This window comes from Mastomys coucha, unplaced genomic scaffold, assembly GCF_008632895.1.
Source record: "Mastomys coucha isolate ucsf_1 unplaced genomic scaffold, UCSF_Mcou_1 pScaffold18, whole genome shotgun sequence".
Classification (NCBI taxonomy): Eukaryota; Metazoa; Chordata; class Mammalia; order Rodentia; family Muridae; genus Mastomys; species Mastomys coucha.
Window position 1 is genome coordinate 2786451 of NW_022196900.1, and position 21242 is coordinate 2807692.

Consider the following 21242-nt stretch of genomic DNA (forward strand, 5'->3'; position numbering starts at 1 on the left):
GACAGACAGTTTCTCTCCTCTCCTTCCCTCCCTCCCTTTCCCCCCTTCTTCCCGCCCTCCTTCTCTTTCTTACTTTTGAGACAAGGTCTCATTATGTAGCCTTGACTGGCCAAAACTCAATATGTAGACCAGCCTCAAATTTACAGAGATTTGCCTGCTGGGATTAAAAGTATGCACCACCATGCCCCTGCCCTGGCAGATGATTTCTTTGGGTTTCAGGAACTGAGCTGGCTGTACTCAGAATCACCTTGGCAGGAAAATGAGTGGGCTGAAATTAAAGTAAGGTTAAATTTTATAACATATTGTAGGAGTTACATATGAAAAATCCAAACTGTGTTTCCAGGGGGAAGAAAGAGACTGCATACTTACTGTGCTAATATTGTCTATGTGGAATCTTTTATGTGCCAGAATAATCATTTAAAATAAACATTGTTGTCCTTTGTTACAGATGTAGTAACTAAGGCCAATGGTGATCAGGTGATAGCCTTAAGTTCATTCAGACTTTAAACCCATTTTAGCTAATTTCAAAGCCTCTTGGCTGCTATTATACAATGCTGCTAAAGTGTTTTGAAATACCACGTGGAACTTCTCATCCCTAAATCTGACCTTTATTTTTTATAGAGACAAAGTCTCACTGTGGAACCTGGGCTGTTCTCAAACTTGGGATTGTCCTGCCTAGACCTCTCCCAATGTGGGATTAGAGTGTGAACCAGCATGCTCTGCTTTCTTCCTAGGATTTGGTTTGGGTTAAGGTTCTCCTGTAGCTCAGGCTGTCCTTGAACTTGAATCCTAAGTGAGGGGACTACAGTACATAATACCATTCCTGACTTTGGCTTTCCTAAGATTTTTGGGTGAATGCATATTCATGCTAGATGGCCTAGGCCATACGTGGCTATCAGTGTCCACTAGACATGAGATACTAATTGTCCTTCACAGGTACTGATAGCCTGAGACTTTCACAAGAAACCAATCTCATTAAGCCTGTTTTATTCAATGATTTTAGGAAAATATTTTTTAGTGTTGCCTTTTAGAATCTTATGGACTCCATAAGGGACCTTCATTTCTTACCAGGTGTCTATTTTTTGTTTCCTAGGCACTTTTAAATTCAATACAGATGCTGCTGAGTTCATTCCTCAGGAGAGAAAAACTTCTGGTCTAAATTGTGGGACCCAAAGAAGACTAGATTCTAGTAGGATTGGCAGAAGAAATTATAGTTCCTCACCTCCCTGTCACCTTCCTAGACACATCCCTTACGATGACGTCTCTACTGTTGATCAGCACAGTTACGCCTCTGGAAGCAAACCTAAGAGTCCCCAGGGATTTTTCCAGTCATCTAATAGACCACTCAAGAACCATGGCCTTCAGGGTCAGCCGTGGCAGAAGTCAAGGAATGAGAAGCACCAAAACAGGATCAAGAAAGTGCATGGGCTCCCTGAGCAAACCTCAGACACATCAAGTTTAGAAAGTGTAGCCCGATCAGAGAGTGGAACAAACCCTAGAGAACACAGCCCTTCTGAGAGTGAGAAGGAGGTTGTTATTGCAGATCCCAGGGGGGCAAAACCCAAAAAAGCAGCACAGCTTACATACAACTATGGCAGAGGACCAAAGGCCAAAGGGAGACTCAGAAGCGAGTGGGGTAATAGAATGAGCCCAAAGTCTGAGGATGAAAACACCAGACCTGTGGCGATTTCCCACACTGACTCTTCAGATGCCTCCTGTAGAAAACCTGTAGTGGATCCATGTGTGTGCAGACGGAATGAGCAGAGAAGATATCCCCAGAAAAGGCCTCCGTGGGAAGTGGAAGGGGCAAGACCACGGCCAGGCAGGAACCCACCAAAACAGGAGAGTCAGCGGCATATAAATGCAGGGCCCAAAAACAACATGCCCCCCATTCCAAAGGATAATCTCAGAGAAAGATCAACGAAGTCAGCCTGTGACACTGGGAATTTGGCAGTTGTCAGCAAGTCTTCCAGAAGGGTTGACCAAGAGAAGACTGCTGTAAGGAGACAGGCTTCCCAAGCGCTGTCTCCTTTTCCCAGAGGCAAACAGAACCACATGCTGAAGAATGTGGAAACACACACAGGTCAGTGTGCCTGGAGGGTGGGAAGATACCACTCAGGATTCATTTTTTTTTTTTTTTTTTTGGTTTTTCGAGACAGGGTTTCTCTGTGTAGCTCTGGCTGTCCTGGAACTCACTTTGTAGACCAGGCTGGCCTCGAACTCAGAAATCCACCTGCCTCTGCCTCCCAAGTGCTGGGATTAAAGGCGTGCGCCACCACCGCCCGGCCAGGATTCATTTTTAAGCAATACATTCACATAGTTGAGAAACCAGAAAATAAAAAAGATAACACAGTGAGATCTCTACCTTAATTCAGCATCTGCTTGGGTTGCTGTCCTTGATCGGTAAGCTCTCTCTCTTTTTTTCTTGTTTGTTTGGGACAGGATTACAAACTCTCTGACACTGAGCTATACCACTTATCTTTTTTTTTTTTTTTTTTTTTTTTTTTTTTTTTTTTTGGTTTTTCGGGACAGAGTTTCTCTGTGTAGCCCTGGCTGTACTGGAACTCACTCTGTAGATAGACCAGGCTGGCCTCGAACTCAGAAATCCGCCTGCCTCTGCCTCCCAAGTGCTGGGATTAAAGGCGTGAGCCACCACTGCCCAGCCACTTATCTTTTTTTGAGACACAGTCTTTATACAGTAACCCAGGATAACCTTGAACTTGTTCTATAACTAGGGCAGGGCTTGCTTGAATTTGTGATCCTCCTGCCTCAGCATATTGAGTAGCTGGTACTACAAGCCTGTACCACCAGGCCCAGGATGTTTTTTCAGTTTCCTTCAATAAGTTCTTGTGTAGTACTTTAGATGTAGACAGATGATACAAATACCTGGTTCCATTCTTTTCCTGAGTTGTAGCAGAAGCAGGACCTGATAACTTATCAGTGCCTCTGTGGTGGTTAACAGCTTGTAGCATCTCATCTTTTTTGCTCCATTGCTGTGGTCCTGTCTCATGTCTCCATTCTTTTTTTTTTTTTTCTTTTTGGTTTTTTTGAGATGGGATTTCTTTGTGTAGCCCTGGCTGTCTTGAAGCTCACTCTGTAGACCATGCTGGCCTCAAACTCAGAAATCCACCTGCCTCTGCCTCCAAAGTGTTGGGATTAAAGGCGTGCGCCATCACTTGCCTGGCTAAAGATTTATTTTTGTGTGGGTATGCACTTGAGTGTTTGTGTGTGCTTTGAAGCCCTCTGAGGCCAGAAGAAAGGTATCAGATCCCCTGGGACTGAAGTTACAGGTGGTCGTGTGCTACCACAGGGCTGCTGGGAATTGAACTTAGGTCCTCAGCGAGATTAGTGCATCACTGAGCCATCTCTTTAACAAGAACTCCTTTCAGACAGGTTCTCACCATGCATTCCTGGCTGGTGTGGAAGCCCCTGTTTAGACCAAGTTAGCCTAGAACTCTCAGAGCTCTGCCCTCCCAAGTACTAGGGTTAAAGGCTTGTGCTCCAGTTCCACCAAAAATTATTGATGCTTCAAAAGCTAATTTAGTCACATATCCAGGGAGCCTTTTCTTACCCTAGAGTATTTACTTCTTCCTGTCCTTAACAAGTGTGTCTTTTTGTATCATTATATGTACTAATATTTCCAGATTTATCACTTGAAGCCACAGTTTACACACCTGACAGTGCCTCTAGTCTTTGACTGCTTAAAAAGAAGATGCTTTCCTATGCAGCCCTGGCCTCTGCGTGCTGGGACTGAAGATGTGCACCACCACTACACCCAGCTTTCGTTGTGCTTTTGGTTTGGGTTTTTGGGTTTTTTTGTTTTTTTGTTTTTTTTGGTTTTGAGATGTGGGTCCTTTTGTAGTCCTCGCTAGCCTGGAGTTGTTATCTAGACCAGGCTGACCTTGAACTAACAAAATTCTTCCTTTGCCTCGGTGCTGGGTTAGAGGCGAGGGGCCTATGGTATCCTTGGCCTAGATACCATATCATTCTTTTTCTTCCCCTTTGATGCTCTTGCCACACAACTCTTGAAACATAGTTGTTAGTCAGCTCTGACTGTTACACAGAACTTTGCTGTAAGTACACTCTGTCCTTCGGTTCCGATTTTATCTTCTGCAGAAGCACATGTTCTCCCTTCACAGTTACCATCCTGCCCCCTTCTTTGTAAAGAAGCCTTTTACACTATTGGAAGACATTCCTCATTTTGTCCTGAGTGTTTATTAAGGCAAAGAACTAGGTATGGCAGCCAGCATACCTTTAGTCCTAGCACAAGGAGAGAAGACTGAGTTTGAGGCTGGCCTGAAGTACCTCTCGAGCCCCTCTAGGTATGTTGGAGTGGATAACTTCAGGACATAAGCTCTTCCTCATGAATTTTACCTTATTGGTCTCTTTTTGGTTAATGTGAGACTCTGGCCTAAACTATGGCCTATGGCCTGTCTTTTCACTGACCTACCCCTGCCCCCATAATGCTTTTCTATGTAGCGCAGGCTGGCCTAGAACCCAGAACTCCACTGCCTCCGTCCCCGTTAGTGCTTGGGTTAAAAGTGTATGCCTAATCTTTTTTGAGACTCAACATGTATATAAAGTGAGGTTTGTTTTTGAGACAGGGCCTGGCCATGTAGCCCAGGTTAGCTACTAATTTTTGCTCCTCCTACCTCGGCCTCTTGAATGTTGAGATTATAGGGTAAGTAGCTGACCACATGCTCGGGTTACATCAGCTTCTTTGAGAACATCTGCCTTTACTGTTGGTGCTGTAACCTACTAAAGCCCCTACTCTTCATAAGGATAAGGAAGTTATCTTAGATCCACCCCAGGTAAAACAGCTCTTACCTTCTCCCCTCCTGTTTCTTTGTAGGTCCAGTTGCCCACCCCCACCCCTACCCCCCATGCTGGGAATCAAACCCTGGGCCCCACGAATATGGCCCTCAGGACAGAATTTTCCCACCCACCCCTTCTATTTTTACTTTGCTGGTATTAGGGAGTTGACCTTAGGGCCCCAGCATGCTACCACATTGTGTGTGGTGTGTGCATGTGCATGCTCAGAGGCCAGAGGAGGATGTCAGCTTGATCACTCTCCTCTTATGCCTTGTTTCTTTAGAAAGAGATAGTTTGTTAAAAAAAGAAAGAAAGAAAGAAAGAAAGCACTCTTGAGAAGAGGCCAGAGAGGAGGGAGGGGGCTTTGCAAACAGTCTCACGTAGCCCTGACTGGCCTTGAATTGACCACACAGTTATGAAGGAGAGTGGCCTTAAACTATTTGGTCCTCTTGCCCCCACATTAGAGTGTTAGATTACAGGAGTGCATTCTGCACCAGATTCCATGCTAATCCAGAGCCTTGTGTACTTTCCCAACTCAATGACATTGCCAGTTCCTTCCATTTTATTTATTTATTTATTTATTTAGATAAGGTTTTACTTACTGTTAGAGGGCTGGTTGGTCTGGAACTCTGTAGACCAGGCTTGCCTCAAAACTCTGCCACCCAAGTATTGGATTAAAGGTGAATGCCACCACTCCTTGCTCCGTATATACATGTTCCTTATTTATTTGTTTGCTATTATATTTTAAAGTAAAACTCTGATAATCAAGTTATTTTGCCCACATATACCTATTCTGAGTTTACATCTATCCAAAAGACAACCCTCCAGGTTTCTTATATGATCATAGTGCTACCACCACACAAAGTTAGCAATATTTTAATAAATTCATCTAGCACATAATAATCAGACCCCTTAGTTGCCCCTCCCCCCCAAATCCACTCCTGAAAGGTCAAAGGTTTTGTTTTCCATCTTTTTGTTTTTCAATACAGGATTTTTCTGTGTAGCCCTGCCTGTTCTAGAACTCACTCTGTAGATCAGGCTGGCCTCAGACTCCTAAGTGCTGGGATTGAAGGGGTGCACCACCATTGCCCAGCTAGTTTTCTGGGTTTTTGTAAGTATAATTGATTCAAAAGGTCCGATGTCCCATTACGGGCAGGTAGTCCAGGGAAGGTATGAGAAAGATAGCTGAGGGCTAAAGAGATAACTCTTCAGTTAAGAGCACTGACTGCTCTTCTATAGGACTTGGGTTCTATTTCCCAGCATCCATATGGCAGCTCAAAACTATCTGTAACTCCAGTTCTAGGGGATCTGACACCCTCACACAGAAGTATATGCAGGCAAAAACAAAAAAACAAAAAACAAAAAACTAATGCACATGAAATAATAAATTAATTGAAAGAAGTAAAGGTAGTTGAAGGAAATAGCAAACTAGTGAAGCAGTGGTCCTTCGTGGCTTCAATTATTGCTTCTAGATTCCTGCCTGGGTGCCTGCCCTGACTCCCTTCACAGCAGACTAAGCTATAAGCTAAAATAAACCATTTCCTTCCCAGGTTGCTTTTGGGGATGGTGTTTTATCACAGCAATAAAAAGCAAACTAGGACAGTTTGTTTCTGGTTTTATTTTCTTAAACTCCAGGACAGTTTTATTGCCGTTTAAAAGAAAAACCCCAGGAGAGAAAGCTGTAAATCTTAGCAGCTGCCTGTAGAGAAGAGTGGGTGTAGGGAGCACAATCATTTGAGTCAAGCCAGTGTGGCGGTTAGCCATATGTCAGCAGCAGCCACAGAGCAGGGAGAAAGCGTGTTAGGGAAAGCAGGCTTACTACAGACGTTTCTATGTCTTTGAGAGAGCTATATGGTGGATGGACTCATTGCTCACTGGTGCTGCGGGCATAAGGATCTGAGGCTTTAGGGGTGGAGAGTTGGAGATTGGAGACTGAAATAAAAGATTTATTGGTGTATCTGAGAAGTTTGCAGTCAGTCAGCACTTCAGTTAGGTCTCTGTTCTCCCAGTTATTTCAGTGGGTGTGTCCTTTGGCTGGCACTCAGTTCAATTAGAATCATACAGTAGACAGAGTCTACAGAAGCCCTAGAGGGGAAAGGCCTATGTGAACTGAAAAAGAGCCAGTGGTCAGACAACTTGTTCCTAGCGTGGGCAGAGTCTTGGCAATGAATCCTGATAGTTTACCATCTTAGAGCAGCTCTAGAATTCCACAGCTACCATGTTTTACACATTAGACATGCTTTGATAAAACTAAAGAGAAAGTTACCATTGCCAATGAGATAGTTATCTCTAGGACTTCTTTGGAGTCAGTTGTTATGTCTTATTATTGTAGGTACCCACTATGTCCAAGGAACCACTCTAATATGTATCCTGTATATACAGTTAGATAATGAGTAATACCAGATATAATGCATGGCTTATCAGATAGTTTTGTTTCCTTTTCTTTTTATAAGACAGGGTCTGACTGTGTGGCCTAGGTGATCCTAGGAGTCTTGATCCTTCCGTCTTAGCATCCTGGGATTTCAGAAATGCATCATGATGCCTGACCCTATCAGACAGCTATAAATCGTTGAAAAAAATGCAGTATGGAAGAAGAATATATTAATTCTAGGGAGTGAATTGTAAGTTTTTGTAAGTGTAGCTGAGTAATGCTTCATGAGGAAGTCACATTTTGAGTAAATACTGGTTGAGTAAGGGGCTGAGCAGGTATCTAGGGCAATTCTTCTAGGAGGAGTATAGAGCGTACAGGCCCCGGGCAGGAGCCTACCTGACTGAGAGATAGGAAAGAAGTCAGTAAGGGCTTAAATAACCATTTAGGGTATAAAGAGCCATATGAGGAGCTACTGTGAGGGTTTGGGCTTTTATAGTCATAAGAACGTTTGACAAGAGGCTAGGGAGGTGACTTAGCATTTAAGAGCACTGGCTGCTTTCTTAGAGGACCCAGGTTCAGTTCTAGCACCCACGTGGCAGCTCACAGTAGTCTGTAACTCCGGTTGCAGAGTATCTGACACTTTCTTCTATCCTCTAAGGGCAAAATATTCATACATTCTTTGGTTTTTGTTTCGCTTATTTAATTGGTAACTGACAAGAAGTGTACATCTAATTTTATGTACCTACTCATCTCTGTCTCCAAGTGGGAATTGAACCCAGGGCCTCATAGTGCCACACAAGCACTCTACTGCTGAGTTGTAGTCCTGCCTCCCTTTCTATTTTAAGACAGTATCTCACTAGGCTGGCCTTGCCATTACTCTGGGTCAAGCAGGTAACAAATTTGTGATACTCCTACAAGAATGCCACGTAGCTAGGATTGCTGGCATACAGCCACAAGGCCACACTTAATTTGCAGTATGCTGTTCTTACTGTAGTCAAAAGAAGGAAGACTACTAGCAAGGAGGGCACTGTGATCGTATAAACAGAAAGCAGTTTAGACCAGAGTGAGAACAGCAGAAATTAGATTCTAAATATATTCTTCAAGTTGCTGACATAATGTGGAACCTGTGAGAGAAAGCTTTTGTAAAGGACTTATCAGTAACTTGTGGGATTCTACAGTTTGTAGCCACCCATCAACACAAATACATGATGTGTATCTTAGAAGCCCAACTTTACTGCAACTGGATTATAAAACAGTTGTCATAAGACAGTTGTAGTGGTGTAGCCTTCTGGAGGTTGACGGAGGACGACTGAGGTTAATCTGACTGGTAAAGCAAGACTGTCTCAACAACAACAAAGTTGCTTATTGATAAACTATAAGTAGTGAATATGAGAAAATCTAGATGGGTGTGGTGTGGTGGCACTCGAGAGGTGGAGACAGGAAAAGGTATGACAATGTATATAAAATGACAATCTGCAGGGTAAAATCAAAACAGTGGATGATTATAGAGGTCTTAAGTCTGTTCAGTCCTTACTATTATTTATTATTTTATTTAGGATATTTTGAAACAGAGTTTTATTATAGCCAGGCTGGTGTTGAAATTGTGAGCTCAAGTGAGTCTCCTGAACCCTGGGAGTACAGCCCTAAGCTACAGCTCTGAGTAGTCTGGGTGGATTGAGGAGAATGTTTCCTCCAGTCTGGGAATCCTTGAGAAGTGTCTCTTCTCAGTCCTCTATCAGCCACGTCTGCCCTTTCTTGATCTCAAAAGTCTGAATAGCCACTTACTCAAATCAGGTGTCCCTTAAGTCTCTGTTAGAATATCCTCTCAAGGACCAAGCCTGAGCCGAGGTTGCCAGCGACATGCTCAAGGTAATTCAGAGATCTGTGGGGCCAGCCAGCCTGAGCCTGCTCACCTACAGAGTCTATGCAGCACCCAGAAAGGACTCACCTCACAAAAGTTACATGAAGATCAATGAGCTTTCACTCTACTCAGTTCCTGAGGGTCAATCTAAATGTAAATATGTGGAGGAGCCAAGGACTCAAGTTGAAGAAAACATCTCACAACTCCGACATCATTGTGAGCCATATACAAGTTTGTTTCAGGAAATATACTCCCATACTAAACCCAAGGTGGATCACTATGTCCAGTGGGGAGTAGACAACTACTTCAAAATGCGCCTCCTGGATTTTTCCCAAGACTTGGTGTTATTGGTTTTGCTGGTTTTGCTGGACTCCTTTTTGCTAGAGGTTCAAAAATAAAGAAGCTGGTGTATCCTCCTTTTTTCATGGGATTTGGTCTGTCTATTACCCACAACAAGCCATCACCATTGCCCAGGTCACTGGGGAGAAGTTATATGACTGGGGATTACAAGGGTACATAGTTGTAGAGGATTTGTGGAAACAAAATTTTTAGAAGCCAGGAAATGTGAAGAATTCATCTGGAAATAAACAGAAAACTCCATGCTGTGCCCATTTTAATCAGTTATAGGTAAACATTGGAAACTCCAGACAGTAAATCAGTATTTCTACAGACAAAGGGCAGAATCAGTATTGGTTATAGTAAACTGGCTTTCTTCAGGAAAAACAACACTAAGCCTTTTTGCTGTTTTGGGTGATGCCATATTACAGGCCAACTAATCTGCAATCTTTCACGTGCAAATAATATACAAGCCTTAGAACTCCTTATTCTTATATCACTATGTACATAATTAAACTCCAGATTCCAACAAAAAAAAAAGAATATCCTCTCAAATGGCTTATTTCCTCATTGACTGAAGTGAGGGATAGTTTTCTATGTTTCAGTTTGTTTATTTTTTTAACAGGTTCCTTGATTGAGCAGCTAACTACAGAAAAATACGAGTGTATGGTGTGCTGTGAGTTGGTTCAGGTCACAGCCCCAGTGTGGAGCTGTCAGAGCTGTTTTCATGTCTTTCATTTGAACTGCATCAAGAAATGGGCACGCTCTCCAGCATCGCATGCAGGTTGGTTATTCCTGCCTCCTAGCTGGGTTTTGCTCACTGCCTTGATAAGTTTGGATTGAAAATACTAAGTGTTAGCTGGGCACAGAGGCGCACACCTTTAAATCTCAGCACTTTGGAGGCAGAGACAGGCAGATCTCTGAGTTTGGAGAAAGCTTGGTCTGTAGAATGAGTTTCAGGACAGCCAGAGCTATCTAGGGAAACTCTATCTCCAAAAAAAAAAATCTCTTTACACTTTTTATCTGAAGGTAGACTGTTACCTTATTCTTATGTTTTATGGCTGGACTTGTAGATCTTAAATAAATCAGCCAAACATAATATGAAAATATGTAGAGTATTAATAATGAAATCAATAATTTTTATTGAAAATGGTGGGTTTCATTGAAATGGCAACTATAAAAACCATTTGTCGGATTGATGAAATGGCTCTAAGGGGAAAGAGTACTTTCTGCCAAGCTTCAGTTTCAGGCCCAGGTACCACATGGTAGAAGGCGAGAGCCAGCTCCTCCAAGTTGTCCTCTGTGTGTTCCCACGTGTGTCATGGCTCTTAAGAGCACACACAGAAGGAAATAAAACACAAAAGTGATTTGAAAAAGCATTTACTTCTAGGCATTGTGGTGCACACCGATAATCACAGCACTTGGGAGGGGAAGACAAGTATGTATCTCCAAGTTTGAGGCTAGCCATGTCTACATAACAGGCTTCATGATAGCCAGAGCTACATAGTAAGACCCTGCCCTCCCCCAAAAGATATGTATATAGTTTGTTAGACATTTATTAAATTGTTTTGTCCTCTGACTATTTCTGCATTTCACATGTCTGTGGTATTATTGGCTCTTTTTAAAGTATACTAGTGTTTATGGGTAATACAGATGATGCTGATCATATGCTCCCTGTGCTGGAGTTTTCAAGTCAGATTCCAGATACTGATACTAGAGATGGCTGAACAACATGGTACCTACTTGATTTACCATATTAGTAAGTCTTTGTAACCAAAATACAGTACTTAACAATACATTCAGCAGTGTGATTTTTTTTAAGAGAACTTTATTCAGAAGTAAAGTAACAGGACAAAATTAATACAGTTGCAGGGGTGCAGCTCAGGGTAAGAGTTACTTAAAACCATAGCTCTTGTTACAGATGGTTGTAAGCCTTTCATGTGGTTGTCGGGCATTGTATTTAGGACCTCTGCTCGATCCGGACCAAAGATTCACTTATTATTTTGAATAAGTACATTGTAGCTGTCTTCAGACACACCAGAAGAGGGCTTCAGATCTCATTACGGGTGGTTGTGAGCCACCATGTGGTTGCTGGGATTTGAACTCAGGACCTTCGGAAGAGCAGTCAGTGCTCTACCCACTGAGCCATCTCACCAGCCCCGGCTCTCTTTCTTAAATGACTGATAATAGTATTTTTATGGCGTGAATTCCTATAAATTTACCTTTTTTTTTTTTTTTTTTTTGAGACAGGACTCACTAAACCAAGCTAGCCTCAAACTCAAAGAGATCCTGCCTCTGTCTTCTGAGTGCTAGAATAAGGGTGTGTGCCACTATGCTTGGCCAGAGTTTAATTCTTTTGTAAAACTGTGCTGCTTTTTCATGGGGGTGCAAAGATAAAGCCTAGGGCCTTATGTAGACAAAGCACATTCTCTACCAATGAGGTATATCCCTAATCCAGCTTACACTGTGGAAAGAGGTTATATTTAATATATTCTCTCTCTCTTCCTCCCTCCACCTCTCTCTCTAGATGGCCAGAGTGGTTGGAGGTGCCCTGCTTGTCAGAATGTTTCTGCACATGTTCCTAATACCTATACTTGTTTCTGTGGTAAGTTTCTGTGTATACACTGTAGCGCTCACCTCAATAGTCTGCAGGTCTGGTTTCAGAAGTGATAAGACCTGAGAGTCCTAAGAGTCCTGAGTTGTTCTTGTGTATTGTGTCACTGGGTGGGTCATAGGCCTTGGTGTTGTAACAGCTTTGACATTCTAGATTTAAGCAGCATAAGTAAAAATAGTGATTAATAAGAAAATAACTGTGTGTCTTTATGATGGAGACATTTTCTATAAATCGGTAACACAAACTATCCCTGTATGTTCCCTCTCTGTAGAATAGTTTTTCCTGTTTTTTTCAGACAGGGTCTCACTGTGTTAGCCCTGGCTGGCCTGGAACTTACTATGTAAACCAGGCTGTACTTGAACTCACCGAGATCCGCCTGCCTTTGACTTCTGTGCTGGGCTACCCTGTCCTCCACTTTTCCTGTTTTTTAAGAGCATCCACTTGATTTGATCCATATGGATTCCTACTGCTAGTTGTACGTCTTCTTTTCCTCCTTCCTCTTAGTGATTAATCTCTTAGTTGATTTTGTTTCTTGACGGTTTGTTTCTTTCTTTTGAACCATTAGGTTTTTGCATCTGCCTTTGTTGTCTCACTGAAACTGTATTCAGAAGTCATCAGTCATAGAGGCCATATGGACTTATATAATAATTAGCCTTTTGGCAGCATGATTCCATTGACACTTTTGACCACTACTTTCGTAAAGGATTAGCTTGTTCTATTTCTTTTTGTATACTATCTTTATTGTCCTAACCAGTTTGCTTGTAGTCCTCTTTGTTTTCCCCCATGATGGCTAGCTATTACTCAATCACTTGATTCCTTCACTAGCAAACTGTTCTCCATCTCCACCCTTTTTGTGGTTCTGGGGTCACTCTACCACTGAGGTATATGCCCTGCTCCCCTCTTCATCACATCTTCATTTAACTGTCTCTGTTCAAATGTTGTTTTTTGCCAAAGGAAGTTCCTTCTCCTTGTTAATCCCTTCTCACTTTAGCTTCTCTTTGTGTGAAATCTGCTGGTTGTATATGTTTTATTACCAAAATCTGAGTTTTGGATATTAAATCAATATTAGTAAAAGGAATATGAGTGTTCTTTATTGAGTATCATACTAGAAAGATAATGTAAATTAGACATAAGAGGTCACTGGAAAGTTGGGCAGACAGAAAATAACAAACCTTAATTATCTTAAAGGATATATTTTTATTTTGGCCTTTTTTAGATGGCATTTCTCTCTGTAGCCCAAGCCTAAAGAGATGTCATTGAAGATTTGAGTAGTGACATTGACTATGAAAGTGCGGCCCTTTTATGCTTGTTGGGAAGCTTCAGAACCAGGCTCCTCATCTGTGGGTTTCTATTTGTTCATCCCACAGCCTCTTCCTGGTTCAGTCCTTTTCTTTACCTACCCCATGAGCTCCCCACAGTGCTGGAACAGATCCCAGGGCATGGAACATGTTAAGAAATGCCTTACCACTAGGCTGTGCCCTGGTTCTTCCTGCCTTCTCCTGATCATTACCACAGATACTTGTCATTTTAAGAAGATTGTTAAGGGCTTATTTAGTGAGTATCTTAAAAAATAGATTGTGTTGGGTGGTCAAAAATGTCATTTTCATACTTATCTTTTTCAAGTAGTCTTGACATAAAAATTAACCATGCTCAGTAGATTGTATGATATAGCATTCAGCCAGCTCTTTGTTTCAGAATGTACGATAACATGGATGTTGTACTGCTGAAAAACATAGTTAAGTTTTACATTGTCTAGCTATTTCATAGAAGTTGAGAATATGATTGAAATTTATAGCATTGACTCTCCCATTTGATATGTTTTAGGCAAAGTAAAGAATCCTGAATGGAGCAGAAATGAAATTCCACATAGTTGTGGGGAGGTTTGTAGAAAGAAACAGCCTGGCCAGGACTGTCCACATTCCTGTAACCTGTAAGTTGGAAAAGCAGACCTCTGGAGCCTCCCTGTGGAAGCGCTTTGCTAGTGCTTTCCGTGTACATGCTGCTGTCCTGGAACAGGGAGGGGAGAGGGTAAACGAACCATTTGCTGAGCACTGACTCTTTAGCAGACACTCTACTAAGTAATTAAGTCCTTTCCACAGCCTAGTGCTGTGTTGTATGATCCTTTTTCACTTTACAGATGAGACTCACAAAGGCGAAGTGTCACACCCAATGTTACAGTGCTAGGATGTGATGGAACTGGGTCTCAAAGCCAATAATCCCTCTATGTTTTGTTCCCCTGGCTCTAAGAAGAAAGCATTTGTAGGAGCCAGGAAAAGGCACTTATTCGTGCAGCAGCCTGTATCGTATGATAGTATATTGAGAGTGTGAAGAATATTTGTTTCTCTTTCTCACAAATTGAGTTGCCCATCGAATCAGACTTTACTCCAGTTGCCTTTATTTCCCAAAGGATTACATTTGCCATCATTTAGAGTGCCCCTCCCCAGAATACAAATTGTAGACAGACACTTGTAAACTGGTACTTAAACCCCAGGTCTTCTGGAAGAACAGTGAGTGCTCTTAATTACCAAACCCATCTCTAGCCTATAGGTTCTAGTTTTTGGGTTTTGTTTGTTTCTTTTTGTTATTGTTGTTGTTGTTGTTTAAGGACATGAAAGTAAGAAAAGGGGACCAGGTAGACTGGGGAGGGAGGATAAGAGAAGGCAGTGTGTGTGTGGGAGGGTGAATATCATCAAAAATACATGATACATGTATACGGAACACTCATTAAAAGAAATCCATTATCCGGGCTGGAGAGATGGCTCAGCGGTTAAGAGCTCTGACTGCTCTTCTGAAGGTCTTGAGTTCAAATCCCAGCAACGGTTGTGGTGGCTCACAACCATCTGTAATGGGATCTGATGCCCTCTTCTGGTGTGTCTGAAGACAGCTACAGTATACTTAGATATAATAATAAGTAAATCTTTGGGCCAGAGCAAGCAGAGCCCCTGAATTCAATTCCCAGTAACCACATGATGGCTCACAACCACCATCAATACAGTGACAGTATACTCATATACATAAAATAAATAAATCTTTTTAAAAAAAAAAAAACTATTATCAGCCGGACAGTGGTAGCACACACCTTTAATCCCAGCACTTGTAAGGCAGAGGCAGGTGGATTTCGAGGCCAGCCTGGTCTACAGAGTGAGTTCCAGGACAGCCAGGGCTATAAAGAGAAACTCTGTCTCCAAAGGAAAAAAAAAATCCATTATCATGTGGAAGCCAGAGGAGTATTCGATGCAGTCAGTACTATGCTTCCACCTTTCCATGGGTTTTGGGAATGAAAGCCAACAGGTCACCAGGCTCAGCCCTGCTAAGCCCTGTCTTACTTTGTTCTGTGCTTTGAGACAGGGTTTGATGCTATAGCCTGGCTGCCTTCAGCCACCCTGTTATCCTCAGACCTCAGCTTCCTCAGTGCTGGGATTGCGAGTGTGCTGCTGTGCCCAGCAGAATCCACTCCTCCACAATTTGTAAAATATCAAAAATAGGGTTAATTGACATGACTTGTGGGTAGATGCTTGCTGCTAAGACTGAGGCCTGAGTTTGAACCCTGGGATCTACATGGTGAATGAAGAGAACTTACTCTCACAACTTGACCTTCACGTATTCACCATGGACCCTCTGTATACACACATGCACACACACACACACACAAAATAAATGTAATTTTTTTCTCTCTTTTTTTTTTTTTTGTTTGGTTTTGGTTTTTGGTTTTTGGTTTTTTCTTTTGGTTTTTTGAGACAGGGTTTCTCTGTCTAGCCCTGGCTGTCCAGGAACTCACTCTGTAGACCAGGCTGGCCTTGAACTCAGAAATCCACCTGCCTCTGCCTCCCAAGTGCTGGGATTAAAGGCGTGTGCCGCCGCCGCCACCACCCGGCTTGTAATTTTTTCTTAACTTCCAAAAATATTGTTAAGTGAATTTCTTAACCAGTCTATAATTGACAGTAGTTTTGCATGAAGACAGTATTTATTTGAAATACTAAAATTCCATTTTGTAAATTTTTTTTTTTCTTTTCTAGCTTCTATACAACATTTTGCTTAGGTGTCTAGTTCTAACGTAGAGCACATCACTAAGCTCAGTTCTTCCCACAGCCCCTGTGCTGGGATTATGGACTACTCATCTGCCCCCAGTGTCTTAGCAGCATGCTGTCCCTGTCTGTGTCATCCCTCTTTACACTGTAACTGTTTCAGTCCAGTGCCTGGTTATTACTTCACCAGCTGATAAGAACAGTTCTGTACTTGTCACAGTCTTGGTAGATATGAGCCCTGTTGTTTACTCCCTCCCACCTCCCTGAGAATCCTACCCAGGGTCTCCTGCATGTCAGTGAGTGCTCCTATACTAAAGTATACACACATATTATTATAGTTGGACCAAGGCCATATATTTTCAAGTGTCACCTTTGTCAAATCCAAACAAAACCAATATTTTGAGTAGGGTTTTACTTTTGTCTTTTCTAAAGAGATTATCTTATTCTGAGATAATAATGCCACCAACGTTTTCTGCATATTCATTCTTGCTTCTTTTGAAGCAGTCTTACTATGTGACCAGCTGGCCTAAAATTCATTATATAGAGCAGGCTGACCTTAAATGTGCAGGGACCACCTGCCTCTGCCATTTCAGTGTGGGCATCATATGCTATCTCATCTTTCTAAAATATAGTTTCTTAAAAACATTCCATAGTAGGCCTGTCTTAATTTGCTTTTGTTGCTGTGATTAAAAAACTAACCAGGTTTAATTACTAGGATAATAAATATGGGGGTTTATTATATCTTATGGATCAGAGCCTATCATCAAAGGAAGCCAGGGAAAGAGTAGAAGCAAGAAACTGGAGACAGGAACTGAAGCAGAGGCCAGGGGAAATGCTGCGTACAGACTCTCTTCCTCTACTAATATTCAGGCAGCTTGCTTATACACCCAGGACCACCTGCTTGGTAGTACCACCCACAGTGGGTTAGGCCCTTTCCCATCAATTATCAGGTAAGATGGTATCCCACACATGCTCACAGGACAGTCTGATGAAGCAGTTCTCCAACTGAGGTTTCCTCTTCCCTGTTGGGTCAAGTTGACAACAAAGATTGGCTCTCATGTTGCCATGTTCACTGCAGAATAGAGCTGGGACAGCTTTGGTTTAGTTTTACAACATAGAAATGGTTTATTCGTTGAAGCCTTCTTTTTCTTTTTTTTTTTTTCCTCAGTCTCTGCCATCCTGGACCCTGCCCACCCTGCCCTGCATTTACAACTAAAACATGTGAATGTGGACGGACCAGGTAAAATTAGAATTGGACTGAAGAAGTCAGTTTTCATATGTAGGATTTACTTGTGAGTGTCCAACATAAAAGATTAGTAAGCAGATATAAGTGAATGGTAGGTATAAATAAAGTCATCCCCCCATCCCTGGGCCCTTGGTTCTGGGACCTCTGGGAATGAAAGGGTAAGCCAGCAGAGTCAGGGTACTTATTAGAACAAGCTAGAATCAGAGTCCTGTCTTGTGTCCTGTTAAGTATTATGGCTATATGCAGTATGAGCATGCTTGATCCCAGGAAAATACTGTTGTGCTTCTGATCTGAGTGTAACAGATCTGGCACACATTGACTCCTTTCTTTCCTAGTTGTTAGAGGAGGGCAGGTAGAGGAGGGAGGCACCGTACAGTGGAACCCAGACCTGACCCATCCTTCCAGGGTTCTTTCCTTCCTGCATGCTACTCAGTACACTGGGACAAATTTTCCAGAATTAGCTCTTGTTTTACCACTAGTGGCGCACGCCTTTGATCCTAGCACTTGGGAGGCAGAGGCAGGCGGATTTCTGAGTTCAAGGCCAGCCTGGTCTACAGAGTGAGTTCCAGGACAGCCAGGGATACACAGAGAAACCCTGTCTCGAAAAACCAAAAAAGAAAGAGAGAGAGAGAGAAAAAGGAAGGAAGAAAAGAAGGAAGGAAAGAAAGAAAGAAAACAGCAAAGAGAGAAAGGCAAAGTAGAAAATAGGACGGAGGGAGGCAGTGGGGAGAATACTGAAATAAAAACTGGTAGGAGGAGCCGACGAGATTGTTCAGTGATTACAAGTGCATGACTGTTGAAAAGGAACTGAGTTCATTCCTAGTACCCATGTTGGGCAGCTCACAAGAGCTGGTCACTCCAGCTCTGGGGGATATGACATCTCTGGCCTCCATGGCCACCTGCGTACCTATTTACAAGCATGTCTACACAAAATTAATTAGAAATTCAGAAAAAGTTGGGGAGAGCAAAGTCAAGAGTATCGTGTACTGAGTGTTGAGGGAAGGGCTTGGGCTTTACTGTTTTTCAGTCTGTAGTGGGAACTTCAGAGGGATGTATTTGTGTCTGTCTTTATAGGCACACGGTTCGCTGTGGTCAGCCTGTCTCAGTCCACTGTTCTAATGCTTGTGAGAATATTTTAAACTGTGGTCAGCACCACTGTGCTGAGCTGTGCCATGGGGGTCAATGCCAGCCTTGCCGGATCATACTGAACCAGGGTAAGTGGTGCACACACCTGTTAGCACTGGTCAGAGGCATTTCCAGAATTGTATGGTATGTCAGTTACATTACAGCAAAACTGCTTCATAGAAGCCTGCACTAGAGGGAGAGTCCAAGTCCATAGTGAGGCATCTGTTTATACTTACCAGGGTGTCTAAAATGACAAAGGTGAAGCAGCTAGTGTCTTCACACAATGTTGACTGCTACAGTCACTCTGACAGCTGTTCAACCTCAGCATAGTTATAAGCAGACTTGAGAAATTAAGCATGGGTATGTTATAACTCAGCCAGACCCTGCCTCAGAATAGAAAAAAATGATGTTTTGGGTCTTCCTCTTCCCTTGTGCCAGAAGTTGTTTTTGGTTCTGTTTAATATATTATTTTATGGATATGATTTTTTTAACAGTTCTCACAATATAGCCCTCCCTCTCTTGCCTAGAATTTGCTGTTAAACTAGTCTGTTCGTAAACTCAATTACATTTATTCTGATGTTGATTTTCTGGGCTAGTAGATAGCCTAAATTGTCCTTAGAAAGAAGTTAGCATTTAATTAGTTCCACGGTGTTTCATTTTAGTTTTTGCTCTTGTTCACCATTTATCATATGGACAAGGTATACATGTATAAACTAATTTGTTATAAATATCCTTTGTGTATAAAATGTAAAATGATACCAGAAAAATTATGTAATTTAATGAAAACTGTAAGTTTTTTTCAATAGGGAAGCATTTCATGTGAACGCTATCAAATCTGTTTTACTTGTGTTGAAGTGATGGTGGGGACTAGGTGTCAACCCCTCTACATCTACCAGCCCCGCTTGCAGGCAGCCTGTGACATATCCAGGGAGCGTCACAGTCCATGCTGTCCCACCATTGCCTTAGATAGCAAATTGGGCCCTAAATTTTATTGTTGTTGTTGTTGTTGTTGTTTTTCGTTTTTTGAGACAGGGTTTCTCTATATAGCCCTGGCTGTCCTGGAACTCATTCTGTAGACCAGGCTGGCCTCAAACTCAGAAATCTGCCTGCCTCTGCCTCCCAAGTGCTGGGATTAAAGGTGTGTGCCGCCACCACCTGGCGGGCCCTAACTTTTGAGGTAATCTGTTTACAGGATATCTGCAGCAGCACTAAGAGATATTGGCAGAGGAGCAGGCCTTTATTTATTTCCATGTAAAGCTCTTAGATGGGTGGAAGAGCTGCCAAATAAACATTTTCGCATCATGCTGGTCTATACTAATGAAGATTTATAGATTGTTGGGGACATTTTTAAAGCATGGATAGATTATTGATTTGTCTTTTAAATTGTGTCTCAAGTGTGCTACTGTGGCAGCACCTCCCGAGATGTGTTGTGTGGAACCGATGTGGGAAAGTCTGATGGATTTGGGGACTTCAGCTGTTTAAAGATATGTGGCAAGTAAGGGTTTCCATTTTTTGCTTTTAGATGAAAGTTCCTTTTAGATTAAAGCTTCATTTTATGTAAAAGTTATTTAATTAATTGTCTTTTGTTTTTCTTAATAGGGACTTGAAATGTGGGAGCCATACCTGTTCTCAGGTTTGCCACCCTCAGCCTTGTCAGCCTTGCCCACGGCTCCCCCATTTGGTGCGATACTGCCCTTGCGGCCAAACACCTCTCAGCCAGTTGCTGGAACATGGAAGTAATGGTCGGAAAACATGCATGGACCCTGTCCCTTCCTGTGGAAAAGTGTGTGGCAAACCCTTGTCCTGTGGCTCCTCAGGTAACTAAGTGACCTAAATTTATTTTTTAAATATGTAGGATATGAAGAGATAGCTCAGTGATTACGAGCACTGGCTGCTCTTTCAGAGGATCCAGGTTCAATTTTAAACACCAACATGGTGGCTCACAACTATCTATAATATATTATACATGGAGGCAAACCATTCATACACATAAAATAAAAATTAAAAAGATTTGTTTTTTTAAAAATGTAAACGTTCAGGAGTAATGATACTTTCCCCAAGTAATATTAAATGCTAAGAGCAGATGTTCTTATAAATGTAATGATCAAATTTGGATGGGTACTTTTTTCTTTTACTCAAACTACACTTGTGAAAATACAGATTCCCAAGTCATCTCTCCAGTTTTATTGCCAACACTGTCAGTTCTCTTAGCACCCTAGTCTAGTGCAAATACCATATAGACATTTACTAATCTAGCATTCCACAAGTGTTTAAATGTCGTCTTTTGTAATAGGAACATGCAAAAACAACCCTGAATGAGATATTTAAGAACTGAAGTTCTAAGTGTGACAAAGTCTCAGCCAGTTAAACATTCAGAGAATGCCTTCTAAGCCCCCCTGCCCGCCCATAGCTAGGAATGATGCCTTTGAGCATCATTTGCCTGGATAAATACTTTTCTAAACTTTTCCTTCAAGCAGGCTCTAACTAAGCAGTCCTGGTAAAACTGGCAGCCGCTCGACGGCTGGGATGACAGATATGAGCTACCATACCCAGATCATACTACCTTTTAAAGACTGGTAACAGGAGATAATTTCTTTTGCATTGTTAATTCAGTAGTCATATTTCTTGTGAACCTGTTACCCTGACTAAAGTGATGCTATGAGGTCCACTGAGGTTTCTCAAGCTATCTGCTCTGCACCTATGTGTGTGCAGTTTGGATGTTATTATAGACTTTCTGAGGCTCTTGTTGTTAAGGTAATCTGTAGCCTTGGCTCTTGTTGCTCAGTATTCTTAGTGCAGCTGCCTCCTGATCTCTGATGCCTTGCTTCTTCCTCTTTTTTTTTTTTTTTTTT

General features: G+C 42.1%; 1 protein-coding gene and 1 pseudogene across 2 annotated transcripts in view; both read left to right on the forward strand.

Moving 5' to 3' along the window:
* Positions 1–21242, forward strand: part of Nfx1 (nuclear transcription factor, X-box binding 1) — a 59837-nt gene that overhangs the window by 4854 nt on the left and 33741 nt on the right. For both annotated transcript variants that reach the window (XM_031377069.1, XM_031377070.1), the window contains exons 2-9: positions 1094–2083; positions 10006–10164; positions 11908–11985; positions 13819–13924; positions 17188–17259; positions 18340–18479; positions 19786–19885; positions 19990–20207. In XM_031377069.1, the coding sequence (XP_031232929.1) occupies positions 1094–2083; positions 10006–10164; positions 11908–11985; positions 13819–13924; positions 17188–17259; positions 18340–18479; positions 19786–19885; positions 19990–20207 (1863 nt within the window). The remainder of the gene's footprint in view (positions 1–1093; positions 2084–10005; positions 10165–11907; positions 11986–13818; positions 13925–17187; positions 17260–18339; positions 18480–19785; positions 19886–19989; positions 20208–21242) is intronic.
* On the forward strand, positions 5824–9973 carry LOC116095831 (annotated as a pseudogene).